This window comes from Giraffa tippelskirchi, chromosome 3 (assembly GCF_054371585.1).
Source record: "Giraffa tippelskirchi isolate mGirTip1 chromosome 3, T2T-mGirTip1v1.2.pri, whole genome shotgun sequence".
NCBI classification, from domain to species: Eukaryota; Metazoa; Chordata; class Mammalia; order Artiodactyla; family Giraffidae; genus Giraffa; species Giraffa tippelskirchi.
Genome location: NC_137277.1, coordinates 172,299,733 through 172,316,905, shown reverse-complemented (window position 1 = coordinate 172,316,905; position 17,173 = coordinate 172,299,733). Strand labels below are relative to the sequence as shown.

At 43.6% G+C, this 17,173-nt stretch overlaps 2 protein-coding genes across 8 annotated transcripts in view; one reads left to right on the top strand and one right to left on the bottom strand.

The window, feature by feature from the left end:
- RHBDD1 (rhomboid domain containing 1) overlaps positions 1–17,173 on the bottom strand; it is a 184,445-nt gene that overhangs the window by 11,684 nt on the left and 155,588 nt on the right. The gene's annotated exons all lie outside the window — the stretch shown is intronic.
- The window catches only part of COL4A4 (collagen type IV alpha 4 chain), a 147,675-nt gene that overhangs the window by 118,907 nt on the left and 11,595 nt on the right, over positions 1–17,173 (top strand). For 4 of the 6 annotated variants that reach the window (XR_014080676.1, XM_081584675.1, XM_081584676.1 and 1 more), the window contains exons 38-43: positions 359–430; positions 1,540–1,677; positions 1,771–1,884; positions 3,561–3,716; positions 7,919–8,026; positions 12,446–12,571. Coding sequence is in view for 5 of the 6 variants with exons in the window: in XM_081584675.1 (XP_081440801.1) it covers positions 359–430; positions 1,540–1,677; positions 1,771–1,884; positions 3,561–3,716; positions 7,919–8,026; positions 12,446–12,571 (714 nt within the window). In the remaining variant the exon portion in view is untranslated. Of the gene's footprint in view, positions 1–358; positions 431–1,539; positions 1,678–1,770; positions 1,885–3,560; positions 3,717–7,918; positions 8,027–12,445; positions 12,572–12,726; positions 14,510–16,208; positions 16,290–17,173 lie in introns of those variants that run through there. The other 2 variants (XM_081584673.1, XM_081584677.1) reach the window with 2 other exon arrangements.

The following is a 17,173-nucleotide window of genomic DNA, read 5'->3' as shown; positions in this document are numbered from 1 at the left end:
GGCAAGCTATAGTCCATGGGGTCGCAAAGAGTTGGACACGACTGAGCCACTAACACTTTCACTTTCACTATGATAAACCATAATGGGAAAGACTATTTAAATATATAATATTAAAGGTATATGTTAAGCAGTCTATGTTAACAGAAAACATCCATCACATGAACATGTTTAGCGATGATCACTGGCATGGATTCTGCCTTCCTAGTGATGTTTAGATGGTGATGTCTCATGGTTCCCACCTAGAGAATTCGTGGGTCCCATCAATTAACCCTCCTCTGGACTGTGCATGCGAGGTACAGTCAGAGAATGTGAATGGAGGGTCTTCCCCCGTGGGTCACAGACATGTGATGTGTTTCAGGTCCCTCTGGGTCGCCCGGCCTGAACGGCTTGCATGGTTTGAAGGGTCAGAAAGGCAGCAAAGGCGCTTCAGGTAAGAGAGAACCTTTGCAAGAGGCTGAACAGCCTCTAATGAACCATGAGAGTCTACTGGTGTTTCCTCCCTTCATAAGATATGGGTGCGAAACTGAGCCACTGGTTTAGCTTAGATTCACCATGTTGTAACTGTTTCTAGTTTTGATGATGACTTATCAAACGGGCACTTGAGAAAACCCAATTTAAGCAGGAATGGTGGATTAACAGTGCCTATTGTTGATACTGCTTGTGACTATTTATTAAAAATATTCTGCATAATCACTTAGGTGGAGCTAGATTTCAAAATGTTATGAATAACAAATAAATAGTCAGGATACTGGAGTATTGTTTTATGTGTTGTGGTGCCAAGTACAACCACGTGGGTCTAATTAGTACTTCAGCATCCTTCAGTAGCCTGCTGTGAAAACAAATTACCTGAACAAATTGCTGTTATTTTTGATGCCACAAATAGGCTAATCATCAACATCTTAGCTTGTTCTGTTATTTGAATAGAATTCACGTTGGTTGCATTAGTTTCTCAGAAAAAGAGCTTGCAATCAGACGAGGTAGCTGGAAGCAGACTTGCGCATTTGTGAGAAAAGGACTGAATTGTTGTGCTGCCGGGTTTGAATCTGTAGTTGGGGAGGGACAAAACGTTTCTACGGTTTGGAAGGTCAAGACATCATTTAGGTCACTTAGGATTGTTATTGGCTCTTCCAAATCGTCTGGTAAAATGTGTGCCCTCTCCAAGAAACCAGTGGAGTTCTGCCTTTTCTACGTGAAACTGCACAATGGTTCTGTTTATTTGCCAGTTGCCATTCGTTTCACTCTTAACGATTGTAGAGGTTGAAGGGTTGGTATTGTCACTAAGCGGTTGTGTTTTTAAATCTGGGAAACAATCATAAAAATAAATCAGAGCTATGCTGGACAGGTGTGATGGGTCGTAAGAGAGGGGACAGTGACCCCCGAAAGACTGTGCAGCCATTCGGATCACTCTTGTGGACAATGTCGGTCTTGGCAGAATGTGCTCCTTTCCTGTCCTGTGCCCATTGGGAAGCAGTTCCTTTCCAGCCCCCACGCCAGGGACATAACAGGAGAAGATACAGTGCTGTTGTTTTCCTCATTAAGGTTCGCATGAAATGGGCCCCCCGGGCCCAGTGGGAATGCCCGGCCCTAAAGGAGAGACAGGAGACCCCGGGAACCCAGGAATTTCTCCTCCAGGACTTTTTGGAGAAAGAGGTCCCCCAGGTCCCCCAGGACCCCCGGGTAAGAAAGCAGCATGCTTCGCCCTTCGCTCGATAACTGAATCCAAACCTCCCAAATGTCGTGAGACTAACAGCTGAACATGTTCCTCCTCAGGGAGAGCTGGACTACCTGGTCCCCCAGGTGCCCCAGGAAAAGCTCTTAAGGATGACATTCCAGACCCGGGTCTGCCTGGAGATCAGGGACCTCCTGGCCCCGATGGTCTAAGAGGTATGGAACTGTCACGGCAAAGGGTGATGTTCTCCTTTCCTGAGACACTTGCCAGCTCTGTAGGGATGGAGGAGCAGAGAGAATGGTCAAGTAGAAACATGTTAGCAGCCCCATCAATTTGGCAGCTGGAAAAGTGGGGAGCTCTGAAGACCATACCCAGGACCAGCTCTTAGACCCCTCACTTTTCTGTTTCAACTCCATCAGACCACCTCTGATGCAGAGAAAGTCTACCATCGCTGGCTTGATGCTGAGCTTGAGGGTGCAGAAGGGACCAGCAGGAGGCAGTCTCGTTCTCCTTGTTGGTCTCAGTATCAGCACATAAAGCACTTCTCTCAGCCCAGAGACGACAGGACCCCTGCCTCTCTCTCTCTTTCTCTCTCTCTCTCTCTCACTCTCTCTCACACACACACACACACACAGTCTCTTCAGGTGCTGCTCACAGTACATTTTGTTCCTGTTATCACTTCACTGGGATGAACTCTAGCAAGTCAATATTTAACAAAGTAAGATTGAACCAGAGCTGACTGGGGAGTTGGAACAAGAGTGTAGCTCAGTGCAGCCTTCTGCCAAAGGCAGGCAGTCATATTCCTACTAGCTCATAGAACTCTTCCAGAGAGACAGAAACCTTTAAATCTTTAGGTTTTAGTGAGGGTGGGATAAAAAATGTGTAATTCTGCTTTACGCTATGAAAAACTGAAATGCCCAAAAATATGCTAAGAAGGTTAGAAGTTAAGTAGGAATAGAACTTGGGCTCAAATACCATGTGTAGACAATGGTTTTCAAATAGGATTTTAAATTTAATTCCTTTTTCATCAGCCAGATTTTCTCTCTCTCTCTTTTTTGTCTTTTTTTTTGGTTTATTTATTCTTGGCTGCACTGGTCTTTGCTGCTGCATGAGCTTTCTCTAGTAGTGGCGAGCAGGGGCTACTCTTGTTGCAGAGCACGGTTCTAGGGTGCGTGGGCTTCAGTAGTTGTGACACATGGGCTTAGTTGTGGTGCACAGACATTTGGGATCTTCCCTCACCAGGGATCAAACTCATGTCCCCTGCACTGACAGGTAGATTCTTAACCATTGGACCAGCAAGGAACCTGGTCAGACTTTCTTAAAAGTCTATTATCTCTCTGTCCACCCATTCATCCATCTATCCATTCATCCATTTACCCATCCACCCAACTATTCATCTATCCATCCATCCATGTATCCATCTATCCATCCACCTATTCGTCCATCTACCCATTCATCCATCCATCCATTCATCCATCCATCCATTTACCCATCCATCCATTTATCCATCCATCCATCTATCCATCCATCCATGTACCCATCCATCTATTCATCTATCTATCCATCCATCCATCTGTCACATGAAAGCAATGGGAAGGCAATGCAAAGAAAAGTCACAAACTAATGCTTCCACAAGGAATGGCTCTGAAGGGAAGGAAGGTTTTGCATAGCTCATTTTGTCCTAATACTTACTAACAGACTATTTACATTTCTCATCTTGGGCTTCATGAGACATACTGCTTTACCTCTGACACTATTGACCTTCTTATTCTAATTCCTTGCATCCCTTGCTTGTAAACGATTAAATTCCTTTCCTTAAGAAGCTCTTAGGCAGCCAGCATGCACATTTGTCTTTGACTGAAAGAATCTTTTTGCCTACTCGTGTGGTCAGGAATACCCGGGCCTCCAGGACCACCTGGGAGTGTCGACCTTCTGAAAGGGGAACCAGGAGACGGTGGTCTGCCAGGGCCTCCAGGTCTCCCCGGCCCACCAGGCCCTCCAGGACACAAAGGCTTCCCAGGATGTGATGGAAAACGTGGCCAGAAAGGTATGAATGCAAATAGTTGTTTTAAGTAGCACCAGATGACTTTCCCTACCTGGCTTGCAGGTCTGGGGTGTGCACTGTGAGGTCATTCTCATTTTCTATGCAATAATGACTACATTTCCAAAATGTCCTGACTCTCCCAGAATCCTAAAATCTGGGTGACAGTTGGACAAGTAAGAAGAAGAAACACAAGTTCATCTTTAGTCCCTAATAACATGCTTGATAATCTTCTAGATGAGTACTACCAAATAGAAATTTAATGCAAGCTACATATGTAATTAAAAGATGTAATAGCCACATTTTAGAAAGTAAAAAGAAACAAATAAATAGATTTTACTACTTTGACATAATATATTCAGATATTATTACATTTTAACATAAAATCAATATAAATTATCAAAGGGATAATTAGGGCTGGTTGTACAAACCTAGTTTCTTTCCCAAATAAGATGCTCCTCTTTAATGCTGAAATCTGGTGTGTATTTTAAACTTACAGCACAACACAGTTTGGCCTTGCCAATTTCAGCTATTTAATAGCCATGTTAGTGGCTTCTGTATTGGACAGTTCAGTTTTAGACTGCTGACTTTGCCTTTTTATATTCACTAAAGTGTCTCCACTACTGAATTCTCTCACTATTTAAGACTAAAATATTTATTTTAATTAAGTTTTACCTAACTGCTAATATTTGGGGAACGCAATGTCAAGTGGGCCTTAGGAAGCATCACTACGAACAAAGCTAGTGGAGGTGATGAAATCCCAGTTGAGCTATTTCAAATCCTAAAAGATGATGCTGTGAAAGTGCGGCCCTCAAGATGCCAGCAAATTTGGAAAACTCAGCAGTGGCCACAGGACTGGAAAAGGTCAGTTTTCATTTCAATCCCAAAGAAAGGCAATGCCAAAGAGTGTTCAAACTATTGCACAATTGCACTCATTGCACACGCTAGCAAAGTAATGCTCAAAATTCTCCAAGCCAGGCTTCAACAGTACATGAACTGTGAACTTCCAGATATTCAAGCTGGATTTAGAAAAGGCAGAGGAACCAGAGATCAAATTGCCAACATCCACTGGATCATCGAGAAAGCAAGAGAGTTCCAGAAAAACATCTACTTCTGCTTTATCAACTATACCAAAGCCTTTGACGTGTGGATCACAACAAACTGTGGAAAATTCTTAAATTCTTACCTGCCTCCTGAGAAACCTGTATGTAGGTCAAGAAGCAACAGTTAGAACTGGACATGGAACAACAGACTGGTTCCAAATAGGGAAAGGAATATGTCAAGGCTGTATATTGTCACCCTACTTATTTAACTTATATGCAGAGTACATCATGCAAAATTCTGGGGTGGATGAAGCACAAGCTGGAATCAAGATTGCCAGGAGAAATATCAATAACCTCAGATATGCAGATGACACCACCCTTATGGCAGAAAGCGAAGAAGAACTAAAGAGCCTCTTGTTGAAAGTGAAAGAGGAGAGTGAAAAAGCTGACTTATAACTCAACATTCAGAAAACTAAGATCATGGCATCTGGTCCCATCACTTCATGGAAAATAGATGGGGGAACAATGGAAACAGTGAGAGACTTTATTTTGGGGGGCTCCAAAATCACTGCAGATGGTGACTGCAGCCATGAAATTAAAAGATGCGTGCTCCTTGGAAGAAAAGCTATGACCAACCTTGACAGCATATTAAAAAGCAGAGACATCACTTTGCCAACAAAGGTCCATCTAGTCAAAGCTATGATTTTTCCAGTAGTCATGTATGGATGTGAATGTTGGACCATAAAGAAAGTTGAGTGCCGATGAATTGAAGCTTTTGAACTGTGGTGTTGGAGAAGACTCTTGAGAGTCCCTTGGACTGCAAGTAGATCCAACCAGTCCATCCTAAAGGAGATCAGTCCTGGGTGTTCATTGGAAGGACTGATGTTGAAGCTGAAACTCCAATACTTTGGCCAGCTGATGCGAAGAGCTGACTCATTTGAATAAGACCCTGATGCTGGGGAAGATTGAAGGCAGCAGGAGAAGGGGATGACAGAGGAAGAGATGGTTGGATGGCATCACCAATTCGAGGACATGAGTTTGAGCAAACTTCGGGAGTTGGTGATGGACAGGAAGGCCTGGCGTGCTGCGGTTCATGGGGTCACACAGAGTCGATCATGACTGAGCAACTGAACTGAATATTTGGGGACCTTAGTTTTGGCTGTAACAATTTTAGAGAATTATAAGGTTCATAGGATATTTTGTTGAGAAGAGATCAATAAAGATTATCCATTTTACCTCCCTTATGTCATAAATAAGGAAACTTTATACCTGAGATGCAAATGTTGAACTTTGCAGGAGCCCAGTAACTAGCACCCTGTCTGATTTCTGAAACAAAAGTGAAATAAGTTAAATGATTAGAGCAGAGGGAAGGTCAGAATCACCATGAGGCTGCTATGACTAGAACACAAATGGCATCCCTGAAATTGTGCAGTGCATAACCTGTACAACAGTACTCAGCAATCCTATTCACCTTTATTAGCGGTAAAATGAATTGTAGAAATTGTGGCTTATATCTGCAGCTATTTTGGCTTCTAATTATTAAACTCCTGGATTAGACAGATACACGTAGCATTCAAGTCACCAAGAGAGAGGAGGAGGGGGCTGGCTATACAGCCTTGTTCCTCTCCCTAATAAGTTACTCCTCCTCCCCAGCGGTTTCCCTAGAGAATTAGCTTTCACCTGGAAATATACTTCAGGCTTAGAGAAATGGCAAGACATATAAATAATAGCAACCTACAAAATGATATACAAAGAGTTGGAAATATTGGTAGAACCTCTAATCATGCTTCTTAACTCCCATTCCAGTGAGCCTAGGGCCAAAGAATGCTTAACTGTTAAAAGGACGAGGGAATTTCTTTAGCTTACCTTTTTTAGACTTACCCAGTGGGAAATATTTGATCTGTTCCATAAATTATTATTAGGAATCCAAGAAATATAGTAGTGAACAAATTCAAAAGGAATACCCACTAAGTAAGTTAAATATATGGTTTCATAAGGGAAGACAGATACTCACATTAAAGGATCGTCTGTATTAACTGAGTTGGACCATAAAGAAGGCTGAAGTGTTAGTCACTCAGTCGTGTCTGACTCTTTGCGACCCCATGGACTATGGCCCTCCAGACTCCTCTATCCATGGAATTTTCCAGACATTTAAGAAATACAGGAGTGGGTTGCCATTTCCTACTCCAAAAGAAGGCTGAGCACTGAAGAATTCATGCTTTCAAATTTTGGTGCTAGATAAGACTCTTGAGAGTCCCCTGGACAGCAAGGAGATCAAACTAGTCAATCCTAAAGGAAATCAGCCCTGAATATTGTTTGGAAGGGCTGTTGCTGAAGCTGAAGCTCCAATACTTTGGCCACTTGATGCAAAGAATTGACTCATTGGAAAAGACCCTGATGCTAGGAAGGATTGAAGGCAGGAGGAGAAGGGGATGACAGAGGATGAGATGATTGGATGGCATCACTGACTCAGTGGGCATGAGTTTGAGCAAGCTCTGAGAGAGTGAAGGACAGGGAAGCCTGGCGTGCTGCAGTCCATGAGGTCACAGAGTCTGACACGACCGAGCAACTGAACAACAAGAACAGTTCTAAATGACAGACATGCTTTGGGTGGTGAGGCACCCTTGTCTGAGTGTTTATCGCAAAGCAACTGGATTTGGGTTGGGATTCTAGGGAGGGTCTCCCTGGTGTGATCTGCACCCTACAGAAGGTGGAGGACTTCCTGGATGAGGAGGAGAGAAGGAGCAGTGTGTATGAGGCACTAAATGGCTGGTCTGGCTGAAACTGAGAGAGTGGGGCAGAGAAGGGTGGAATCTCAGGGTCAGGGTGGGTGTTCCCAGATAGTGGAGCATCTTTCTTAATTTTCCCTTTCCGTGGCAGTCCTTTGACTGTCTCCAGAGAAAATTCAGGGTTACTGGGTTTTCATCCTCACTTAGTTTTGTCTTGGTCATGGAACAATTTCCCTTTGTCCTGTTGATGGATTGTTGTGTTTCCTTTAGACAGAAGCAACTCTTCTCAGTCTTCCAGAAGAAAGAGGGAGCTATTCTCCATTCCGAGGCTGACTTTGCCCTGCATTTTGCTGGAGTGAACCTCTGAATTCAGCCCGTCAAGCTGTTGTCTTTATAACGCTTCATTCTAGTGCCCTCCTTTTCACATTTCTTTTAGGACCAATGGGATTCCCGGGGCCACAGGGGCCACCTGGAAGTCCTGGGCCACCTGGAGACAAAGGTTTACCTGGACCTCCAGGCAGACGAGGGCCTTTGGGTCCTCCGGGTAAGCTTCTAATGCCTAATCATCTCTACCTAGGCTACATGGAGTGTTTTTTAAAAAATATTTACTATGAGGGTCATCTTTCAGAAAGTAATTATTCTGAAATTATCAGCAAATTCTAGTAAGTTAAGCTCTTTTTTATAAAGATTATGTTTATCTCAAGCTGCATGACAGAGTCTCAGGTTTGGAAAACTTACCTATAATTAGAACAAGTGAGTTTGAAAGTTAGGAGTTGGTTTTACATATACTATTTCTAAGGTAGATAAACCCTTTTTCCTTCACACAAGATCCAAAGACAGACTTGATTGTTTTACGTGAACATTGTGTATTCAATTCTTGTCTCCGACTTCCCTACCATTAATTTTTCTATATGTTTTATATTATGTTTCTTGTCAAGTATATTAGTTCCTATGAAGATGAAAGGCTATTTGATTTTTCAGCTCTATAGACAACAGGTTTTCATCAGAAAGTCAAAAGAAGCCAAGGAAGAGTTGGAAGGGCACACATGTGTATCTGAGATTGGCAGAAGTTACAGGATCCTAAGTCAATATGATAGCAGTGTGGTATCAGTTCTGAATATTTTGCAGTCTCTTAAATTAGCACTCTAGTCCAAAGAGTAAGAAAACTGTACTGCTTTTTGATGGACCACAGAACAACATGGTGAAGAACTACTATGATTCATCTTGTATTTCCTTTCTGTGAATAATCTACAAAACTTGGCAAATTAATATGGAATCTCCAGAGGCCTTTAAAAGGACAGAATTTTTCCATACATTAAATTAGGGCATATTTGCCGTAAGAAACCAACTTGAATTTTATATTGCGCAAGAGGGTTTCATTTCAGGTCTTTCTAGATATGACAACTTCATTCATCATAGCTATTCTTGTCAGTAACAGGAATGTGGACTTTTTATGTAAATAAGATGCCGTCATTCTGCTTGTTGTCTATGCTGTCCTCAAATTATTATTTGCGTTCTCAATCTATTTCACTTTTGTCCTAACTTACACATTTATAATCTCTTTCCGCCTTGTGAAAATCGTTGTGTGGCCTCACATTTTTGGCTCTGGATCTCTCCAGGTTCCAGAGGTAAGCATTGCTATAAGATGAATAATTTCCTTTCAGTCTTGTTTCTAGTCATTTTCATACTTGCTTTTTTCACTGTATTTGTGAGGGCAACTTTGTTCAATTTTTTAGATGGGGTGCTGTAATTATATTAGGTTTTAATGCTTCCCCTTCCTCATTCCAGATACAGTAACCCTATATTAAAGTGTCCCAGTGCTGAACTTCCTTAGAGGTTGTCACGGCCGTGTAGAGACTCGGCTTATATAATTCAGTTCAGGCACAGGGTATGAGCTTTCTCTGTGAGATGCTACAGTACATAGCAGTGTAAGTTTGCTTTCTAAATTCTGCAATATGAATACAGAGACCATCCCTAAAATAAACAATATGAACAACATGAAAAGATGGGTCCTGACCACCCAGTGAGGGGCTGTGACAAGCCTTTCCCATCACACCTGAGGTCCATTTTCAACGAGCAAGTTCCTTTGTGTATTAAAATGAAAATGCCATTCTTTTCGACTAAGTGTGTACTTAATCCTCTACAGTGCAAAAACAACATATGAGTTTGTGTCTGGCATTTTCAAAGAGAATAAAAAGAGTTTCTCAAAAGAAGGAAAGAAAAACCCTGAATGTGGGCATTTGTTCTTTCCAGGAGACTGTTATTAACCCCAAGGAATGTTGGTCTGAATACAGACGCTGTACATTATTTTTAGGGCCCTTAGAAGAGATGCCTTGGCCCCTTCCTTTCAGCTTCTGGTTTGTCAAAAAGTAAAGAAAAAGCAAAAACAGAATTTTGAGAAATCTTGCTGCTTTTAATGTTTATATTTTAAAATTATTGCTATATATTTAATGTTTTCACTTCAGTCTTTTTAATGTCTCTCTGTGACTATACGTATAGTCACAGTATATACTGTGACTCACTAGACGATAACATCAACATCCTAAATATAAAGTACCAGCCAAATGCCCAGCCCTGCCTTTACTTACCTGCTTCCATTCCACCCCCATTGGTGAATTTCCACCATAACATACCAGATTATCTAGGAAAAATAAGAAATATACCTGTCTCAACTCACCCAGAGTGAAAAAGCCAAGTTTTACATTAAACTAGTCATACTGTAAAAATACCTCTAACTTGGTGTTATTTGTGGTTTCATACAATATTTTCCAGGAGGTTAAACTCCAAACTGCTTATAGCATTCAAGTCCATTTTCCACAGGCACAGTTACTATCATGTAGACACTGTTGCCATTATGGCCAGGTTTTCTAGGATTTTCTCACTGCTTTATCATTGTTTTTAAAATTATTTGGCACATTTGTATGAATTTTAAGAAAATGATAACTAATAAAGGGTGTGCTTTATAATATGTTGCACTTCCTAGAATTCAGCATGTAGACGTTCAGAGTCCTTAAGGAGGGCAGTATGGGGTGGGGGTGAAGAGCACAGTTTTGGAGACAAGGTGTCTTGGGTTTTAATCTAGACTATGCCACAAACTGGCCACATGACATTTATTTGTCAATAAATAAATGTCATTTATTTGTCAATAAATAAATGTCATTTATTTCCCTGGGCCTGAGTTTTCTTCCCTGTAACATTCTAATGACAGTACCACATACACACAGCCTGGGTGGGAACATTCAGTTATAAAACATTTAGCGTGAGGTCTGATGCATGTTGAGCTTCGCTGGTGGCTCAGATGGTAAAGAACCCACCTGCAAAGCAGGAGACCTGGGTTTGATCCCTGGATCTGGATTGGGAAGATGCCCTAGAGAAGGGAATGGCTATCTACTCCAGTATTCTTGCCTGGAGAATCCCATGGACAGAGGAGCCTGGTGGGCTACAGTCCATAGGGTCCCAAAGAGTTGGACATGACTGAGCAACTGACACTCACTTGTGATGCACGATAAAGCGTCCACTAGGTGTTAGCGGTCATCATTTTTGCTTAGAGCTATTATTTCTTGTCCTTTGTGGAATGATTGCAGGGAGACTGAATGAAGATTTAGGGGGGAAAAACTGTCTTAGAGATGTGAATTTAACCAAGAATAAAAAAAATTTCAACCTTTAGGGCAGAGATTCTCAAAGTGAGATTCCCACATCAGTACCATTGAGCTCACCTGGGCACTTATTAGAATATGCAAATTGCAGCCCCCTCCCCCAGACCTACTGACTCAGAGACTCAGGGCTCTAAGAAGCCTGAGAGACAGTCATGATGTATTCAGGTCACAGCTGCAGCTTTCCAGTGGTGCTTCTTAGCCCGGGCGAATATTGGAATCATCTGGAGAGTTTAAAAACTTAGTGATGCTTGGATTTCACTCACACAAATTCCTTTTTAATAATCTAGACAGGGTGCCGTCAGTAGTACTTTTTAAAAAAATTGGACTATAGTTGCTTTACAGTGCTGTACAACAAAGTGAATCAGCTATATGAACACATATATCCCCTGCCTCTTGGACCGCTCACTCTGTCACCCATCCCACCCACCTAGGTCATCACAGGGCACCGAGCTGAGCTCCTTGAGCTATATAGCAAGTTCCCACTAGCTATCTGTTTTACATATGGCAGTATATATTATTAATATGTCAATCCCAATCTCCCAATTCATTCCCTCCCGGCCCCGTGTTCACATTTCCTTTCTTTATGTCTGCACCCTGTTCCTTGCCTGCAAATGGGTTCATCTGTGCCATGTTTCTAGATTCCACAGCAGTATTTTTGAAAAGCTCTGCAGATGGATTTATTGTACAGTCAAGCTTGAGGTCACTGCCCAGGCCACATCCTGTACCAATTAAACCATTATTTCTGGGATGGGGCCCAGATATCTGAGTGTTTATAACTCTCTTGGATAATTTCAACGTGCACTCAAGGTTGAAAATCACTGCTGCCTCAGTGCCTCTGGCCATCCTGAAATCATGTCTCCTTGAGTAGCAGACACTCTGGAAACCCAGCTGGCTGCAGTGTAGATGGCTGAATTAAAGCAATGTTAAGCTGAGTGTGAGGAACCCACCAGGACCTCTCCCCATGCCACCTGTGGCTGGCACCTAGTAAGAAATGGCCCAAAGATGGCAAATGCTGTGAAGTTCACCAAACGGTCACTGTCTCAGCCAGATTTCACTATTTCCTACTTGTTTTGCTTCCTCTGAAATCCCATTCACTCATTCATTCAGTCACTCAATGAAAAGTTTTGGAGAAGTTTGCCTGCCCCCCATAGTGAACAAGGCAAAATCCTACCTTCACAGAGCTGACATTGGATGGCTGAACATTCTTGATAACATTCCAGTGTGGTGTCACAAGCCCATCCAAATTGCAGAAGGCACTGGTTCATAAGCATTTGAACCCCTTATACAGGTGGTGATTCCAATTTCAGGTGAGCCTGGGCCCCCAGCAGACTTGGATGCCTGCCCCCGAATCCCAGGGCTTCCTGGGGTACCAGGCCCGAGAGGACCGGAAGGAGCTATGGGGCTTCCTGGCATGAGAGGCCCGCCGGGACCAGGTATGAACCTCACTCTGATTTCTGGCATTGAAGATTGCTGAAATGAAAATCTGGGTGTTTGCTATGTAGGTTTTTGTATGGAGCCTAAACAACTCTTGGGGATCAAGCATGAAAATCTCCTTCCCCTTTAACATTTTTTCTACATTTATCCAAAGGTTTAATCATGTAGTACTAAAGAGCCTCTTGATGAAAGTGAAAGAGGAGAGTGAAAAAGTTGGCTTAAAGCTCAACATTCAGAAAACTAAGATCATGGCATCTGGTCCCATCACTTCATGGGAAATAGATGGGGAAACAGTGGAAACAGTGTCAGACTTTATTTTTTTGGGCTCCAAAATCACTGCTGATGGTGACTGCAGCCATGAAATTAAAAGACGCTTACTCCTTGGAAGGAAAGTTATGACCAACCTAGATAGCATATTTAAAAGCAGAGACATTACTTTGCCAACAAAGGTCCGTCTAGTCAAGGCTATGGTTTTTCCAGTGGTCATGTATGGATGTGAGAGTTGGATGGTGAAGAAAGCTGAGCACCGAAGAATTGATGCTTTTGAAATGGGATGTTGGAGAAGACTCTTGAGAGTCCCTTGGACTGCAAGGAGATCCAACCAGTCCATCCTAGGGGAGATCAGTCCTGGGTGTTCATTGGAAGGACTGATGTTGAAGCTGAAACTCCAATACTTTGGCCACCTCATGCGAAGAGTTGACTCATTGGAAAAGACTCCAATGCTGGGAAGGATTGGGGGCAGGAGGAAAAGGGGACAACAGAGGATGAGATGGCTGGATGGCATCACTGACTCGATGGACATGGGTTTGGGTAGACTCCGGGAGTTGGTGATGGACAGGGAGGCCTGGCGTGCTGTGATTCATGGGGTCACAAAGAGTTGGACACGACTGAGTGACTGAACTGAACTGAATGGGATCTATGGGTTTCCCAGGTGGACCTAGTGGTAAAGAATCCACCTACCAATGCAGGAGACATAAGAAACCAGGGTTCAATCCCTGGGTCAGAAAGAGCCCCTGGAGGAGGGCATGGAAACCCACTCCACTATTCTTGCCTGAGAATTCCACGGACAGAGGAGCCTGGTGGGCTACAGTCCATAGGGTCACAAAGAGTCAGACATGACTGTAGTGACTTGCCATGCATGCATGCAATGGGATCTACAATATCCCTTCTATTTTTAGGGGAATGCCTATTTTAACTTTTATCCTTGGGTGGCTTTTGCACGAGGTGTTCTTTTTTTTTCCCCAAGAAATAATTATCTGCCTAAATTATTTCTTTATTTGGCTGTCTCAGGTCTTAGTTGTGGCATGCAGGCCTAGTTACTCCATAGCGTGTGGGATATTAGTTCCCCAGCCAGGGACTAAACCCATGTCCCCTGCATTGCAAGATGAATTCTTAACCATGGGACCACCTCGGAAGTCCCTGGACATGAAGCATTGAAATCTCTTCGCATCACTGATTAAATGCTCTACGAGCAGTCATTGTTAGGTGTTGATTTGACCTTGAATTAAAAACTATTGAATCAGGGCTCAGTAGAGCAGAAACAGCCTATAAGAAGGGAGGTGGAGGTGTATTTCTTGGAAGAGGAAGAGGAAAGAGGGGGAGGGTCATTCTAAATTCTGGCAAAGATGGCTTTACTCACCTCATGGACTTGGGCATTGCTCAGTCATTGTCAGGGTGGCAGGATTCTTAAGTATTTAAACCAAACCATTTGGTTCATAACATTGTATGGGAGGTGGTGACCAAAACCATCCCATGAAAAAGAAATGCAAGAAGGCAAAGTGGTTGAGGAAGCCTTACAAATAGCTGAGAAAACAGAATTAGAAAGGCAAAGGAGAAAGGGAAAGATACATCCAACTGAATTCAGAGTTCCAGAGACTAGCAAGGAGAAATAAGAAAGCCTTCTTAAGCTAACAAAGCAAAGAAATAAAGGAAAACAATAGAACAGGAAAAACAGAGGTCTCTTCAAGAAAATTGGAGATACTAAGGGAATGTTTCATGCAAAGATGGGCACAATAAAAGACAGAAATGGTATGGACCTAACAGAGGCAGAAGAGATTAAGAAGAGATGGCAAGAATACACAGAAAAACTATACAAAAAAGATTTTAATGACCCAGATAACCACAATAGTGTGATCACTCACCTAGAGCCAGACATCTTGGACTGTGAAGTCAAGTGAGCCCTAGGAAGCATTACTATGAACAAAGCTGGTGGAGGAGATGGAATTCCAGCTAAGCTATTTCAAATCCTAAAAGATGATGCTGTTAAAGTGCTGCATTCGATATGCCAGGAAATTTGGAAATTTGGAACCCTTATGGGTTTGGGTCATCTTTCCTTTTCTGAAGGAGATTCTTTCAGCAGGATGAACAGAGCATTAAGAACCACCCCAAGTTTGGTTGTGAAGGATCAACTGCCCCATAGAAGTACCACCTCCGCTTAAAAAAATATGGTTTTCTTCCTGTTTTCCATCAAGACCTCTTTCATTTTTGAGCTGATCTTGTAGCCAAGTGCTGCAGCTGAGATCTACAGAGAAAAAAATGAACTTCTGGCTCCTTTCTGCCTAATCTGAGTAGGTAATGGCCACACCAAGTAAAACTTGAATCTGTTAAGATCCCTGGATAACAGAAGGTCTAATGCTTTTCTCCTCATGCGTCTCATTCATCTCCACAATTATTCTTCCCGAGTGGCCCTCAAAGTCTGAGGCTTCCTGTGATGAACTCAAAAGTGGTTTCCATTCTGGGTTGAACTGTTACTGTCTCATGGACATTCCCTCCATCCTGTTTGGGAGCATTTATCTTCAACATGTGACCCTCTCAGAGGAGGGACTCCATCCGACAGTGCTGGGCTTTCAGATGTAGGTCCGTCCCTGGCGCAATGGTAAAGAATCTGCCTGCCGATGCAGGAGACGCAGGTTCGATCCCTGGGTCAGAAAGATCCCCTGGAGAAGGAAATGGCAACCCACTCCAGTATTCTTGCCTGGGAAATCCCACAGACAGAGGAGCCTGGTGGGCTACAGTCCATGGGGTTGCAGAGTCAGATTCCACTGAGCACACATTTGTTTTTCTGTTCCTGCAAAAAAGTTCCAGATGAAAATCTCTGGGCCTACATGTCAAGTTAACAAAAGCCTTCCTTCCTGGGGCTCGGAAAACGTATTCTGCGTACAATTTCCATTTGTCTTCCTCGAAAGGGAGCAAAGCCCATTTGTAACATCTGGTCGGGGGACTCTTTTCCAGATGGCCAGTGGGCTTGCTGCATGTGGGGGCTTGGGAAAAAAACGGCTCCTGCCTTCTCTGCAATACACCTGTTGGTTTGCTGGCTCGTTAACCCTGGGCAGCCCTTTCCAGAATCACCCTGTGGCCACGTGTTGGAATCATGTCTTTGGATGGGAAAGAAAAGAATGCTCTGAGCTCACCGTGGGGCCCTAGGTTCCTTCCAAACTAACAGATATTCTCTTTGAAGCTGGTGGAAAGAGAGCAGCGCCATCTAGGAAGAGACGTTTGCCTAGTTAGATGGGGAAGGGCAGCCCTCCCCTCACTGGGGAGGAGGAGAGGGGGTCCTTTCTCACTTACTGAGTGATGACCATGTAAGAACACAGTCCAGGCGTGCAGCACGTTCCAAGAGAATTTTTGATCCAAGAGGTGAGGAATTGACATGGACAGCACCCCAAAAGCCAGGAGCACCCCTGATGCCCACATCGAATGTCCTGCGACCAACATCGGGTATGGGGGCTGCTGGTTGTGGGACAAAAAGAGGAGGTTTATGGGGGCCACTCAGGCAGGGGATGCAAAATGTAAAGGTTTGGGGGGCACGCATTTCAGATGGCTCTAAGGGGGGCCTGTGTGAGAGGGGAGTTGAGTGAGACGTCTGGTCCCCTGAGTGCGGCAGCCCCTCCTCCATTCCTTCAGGGGGCTCCCGCTGCCTCAAAGAACACAGCCCAGCGCAGAAAAGAGGGGCAGCTCCTGGAGTGAAGCCTCTTTGACATAATGATTGGTTTTAGGCTGATTTATGGCAGAAAGAGAGAGAGATTGGCTAGAGAAGGACAATGATCGAGGAAGGGAGAGAGATTAGACACCGGAAACCTCAAGGGGCTAGTAATTCAGATAATTACGGTAAGGGCTGCATGCTCTCCCACAGGCAGGGACCAAATCTGCTTCCCAGACCAAAACAGATCACGGCTGATGAATTAATGCCTTGGCCAAAACAAACCAAACACTTAAAGAAAGAACTGCTGGAGTCTCAGGGTGATGGCTGGCTGCCGAAGCCCCAGGGAGCACTCCTGAGCCCTGTGGCTTGTCCCGAGCGCAGGGCTGGTGATGCCTGGCACAGCCTGTGCACTTGGCCTGCTGGGTCCATGTCCTCTGCACACGTGACCCTCACCATGGCCTCTCTGAGCCTCCGTCTCCCCACGTGGTAGCACCTAGTCGTGTGGCTGCTGTATAGACTGAATCAGGTAATTTCACATAAAGAGATTACCCTGCTCCCTAGTGCCTTGAACCCTCAACAAACAGCTTGTTTTTAAAAGTCGCTGCTCTTGCTTTAAATTTAACCTGACTCTCTCTCAACTGAATGCTGTTCAGTTGTATTCATTCCTCCATTCAGGCTT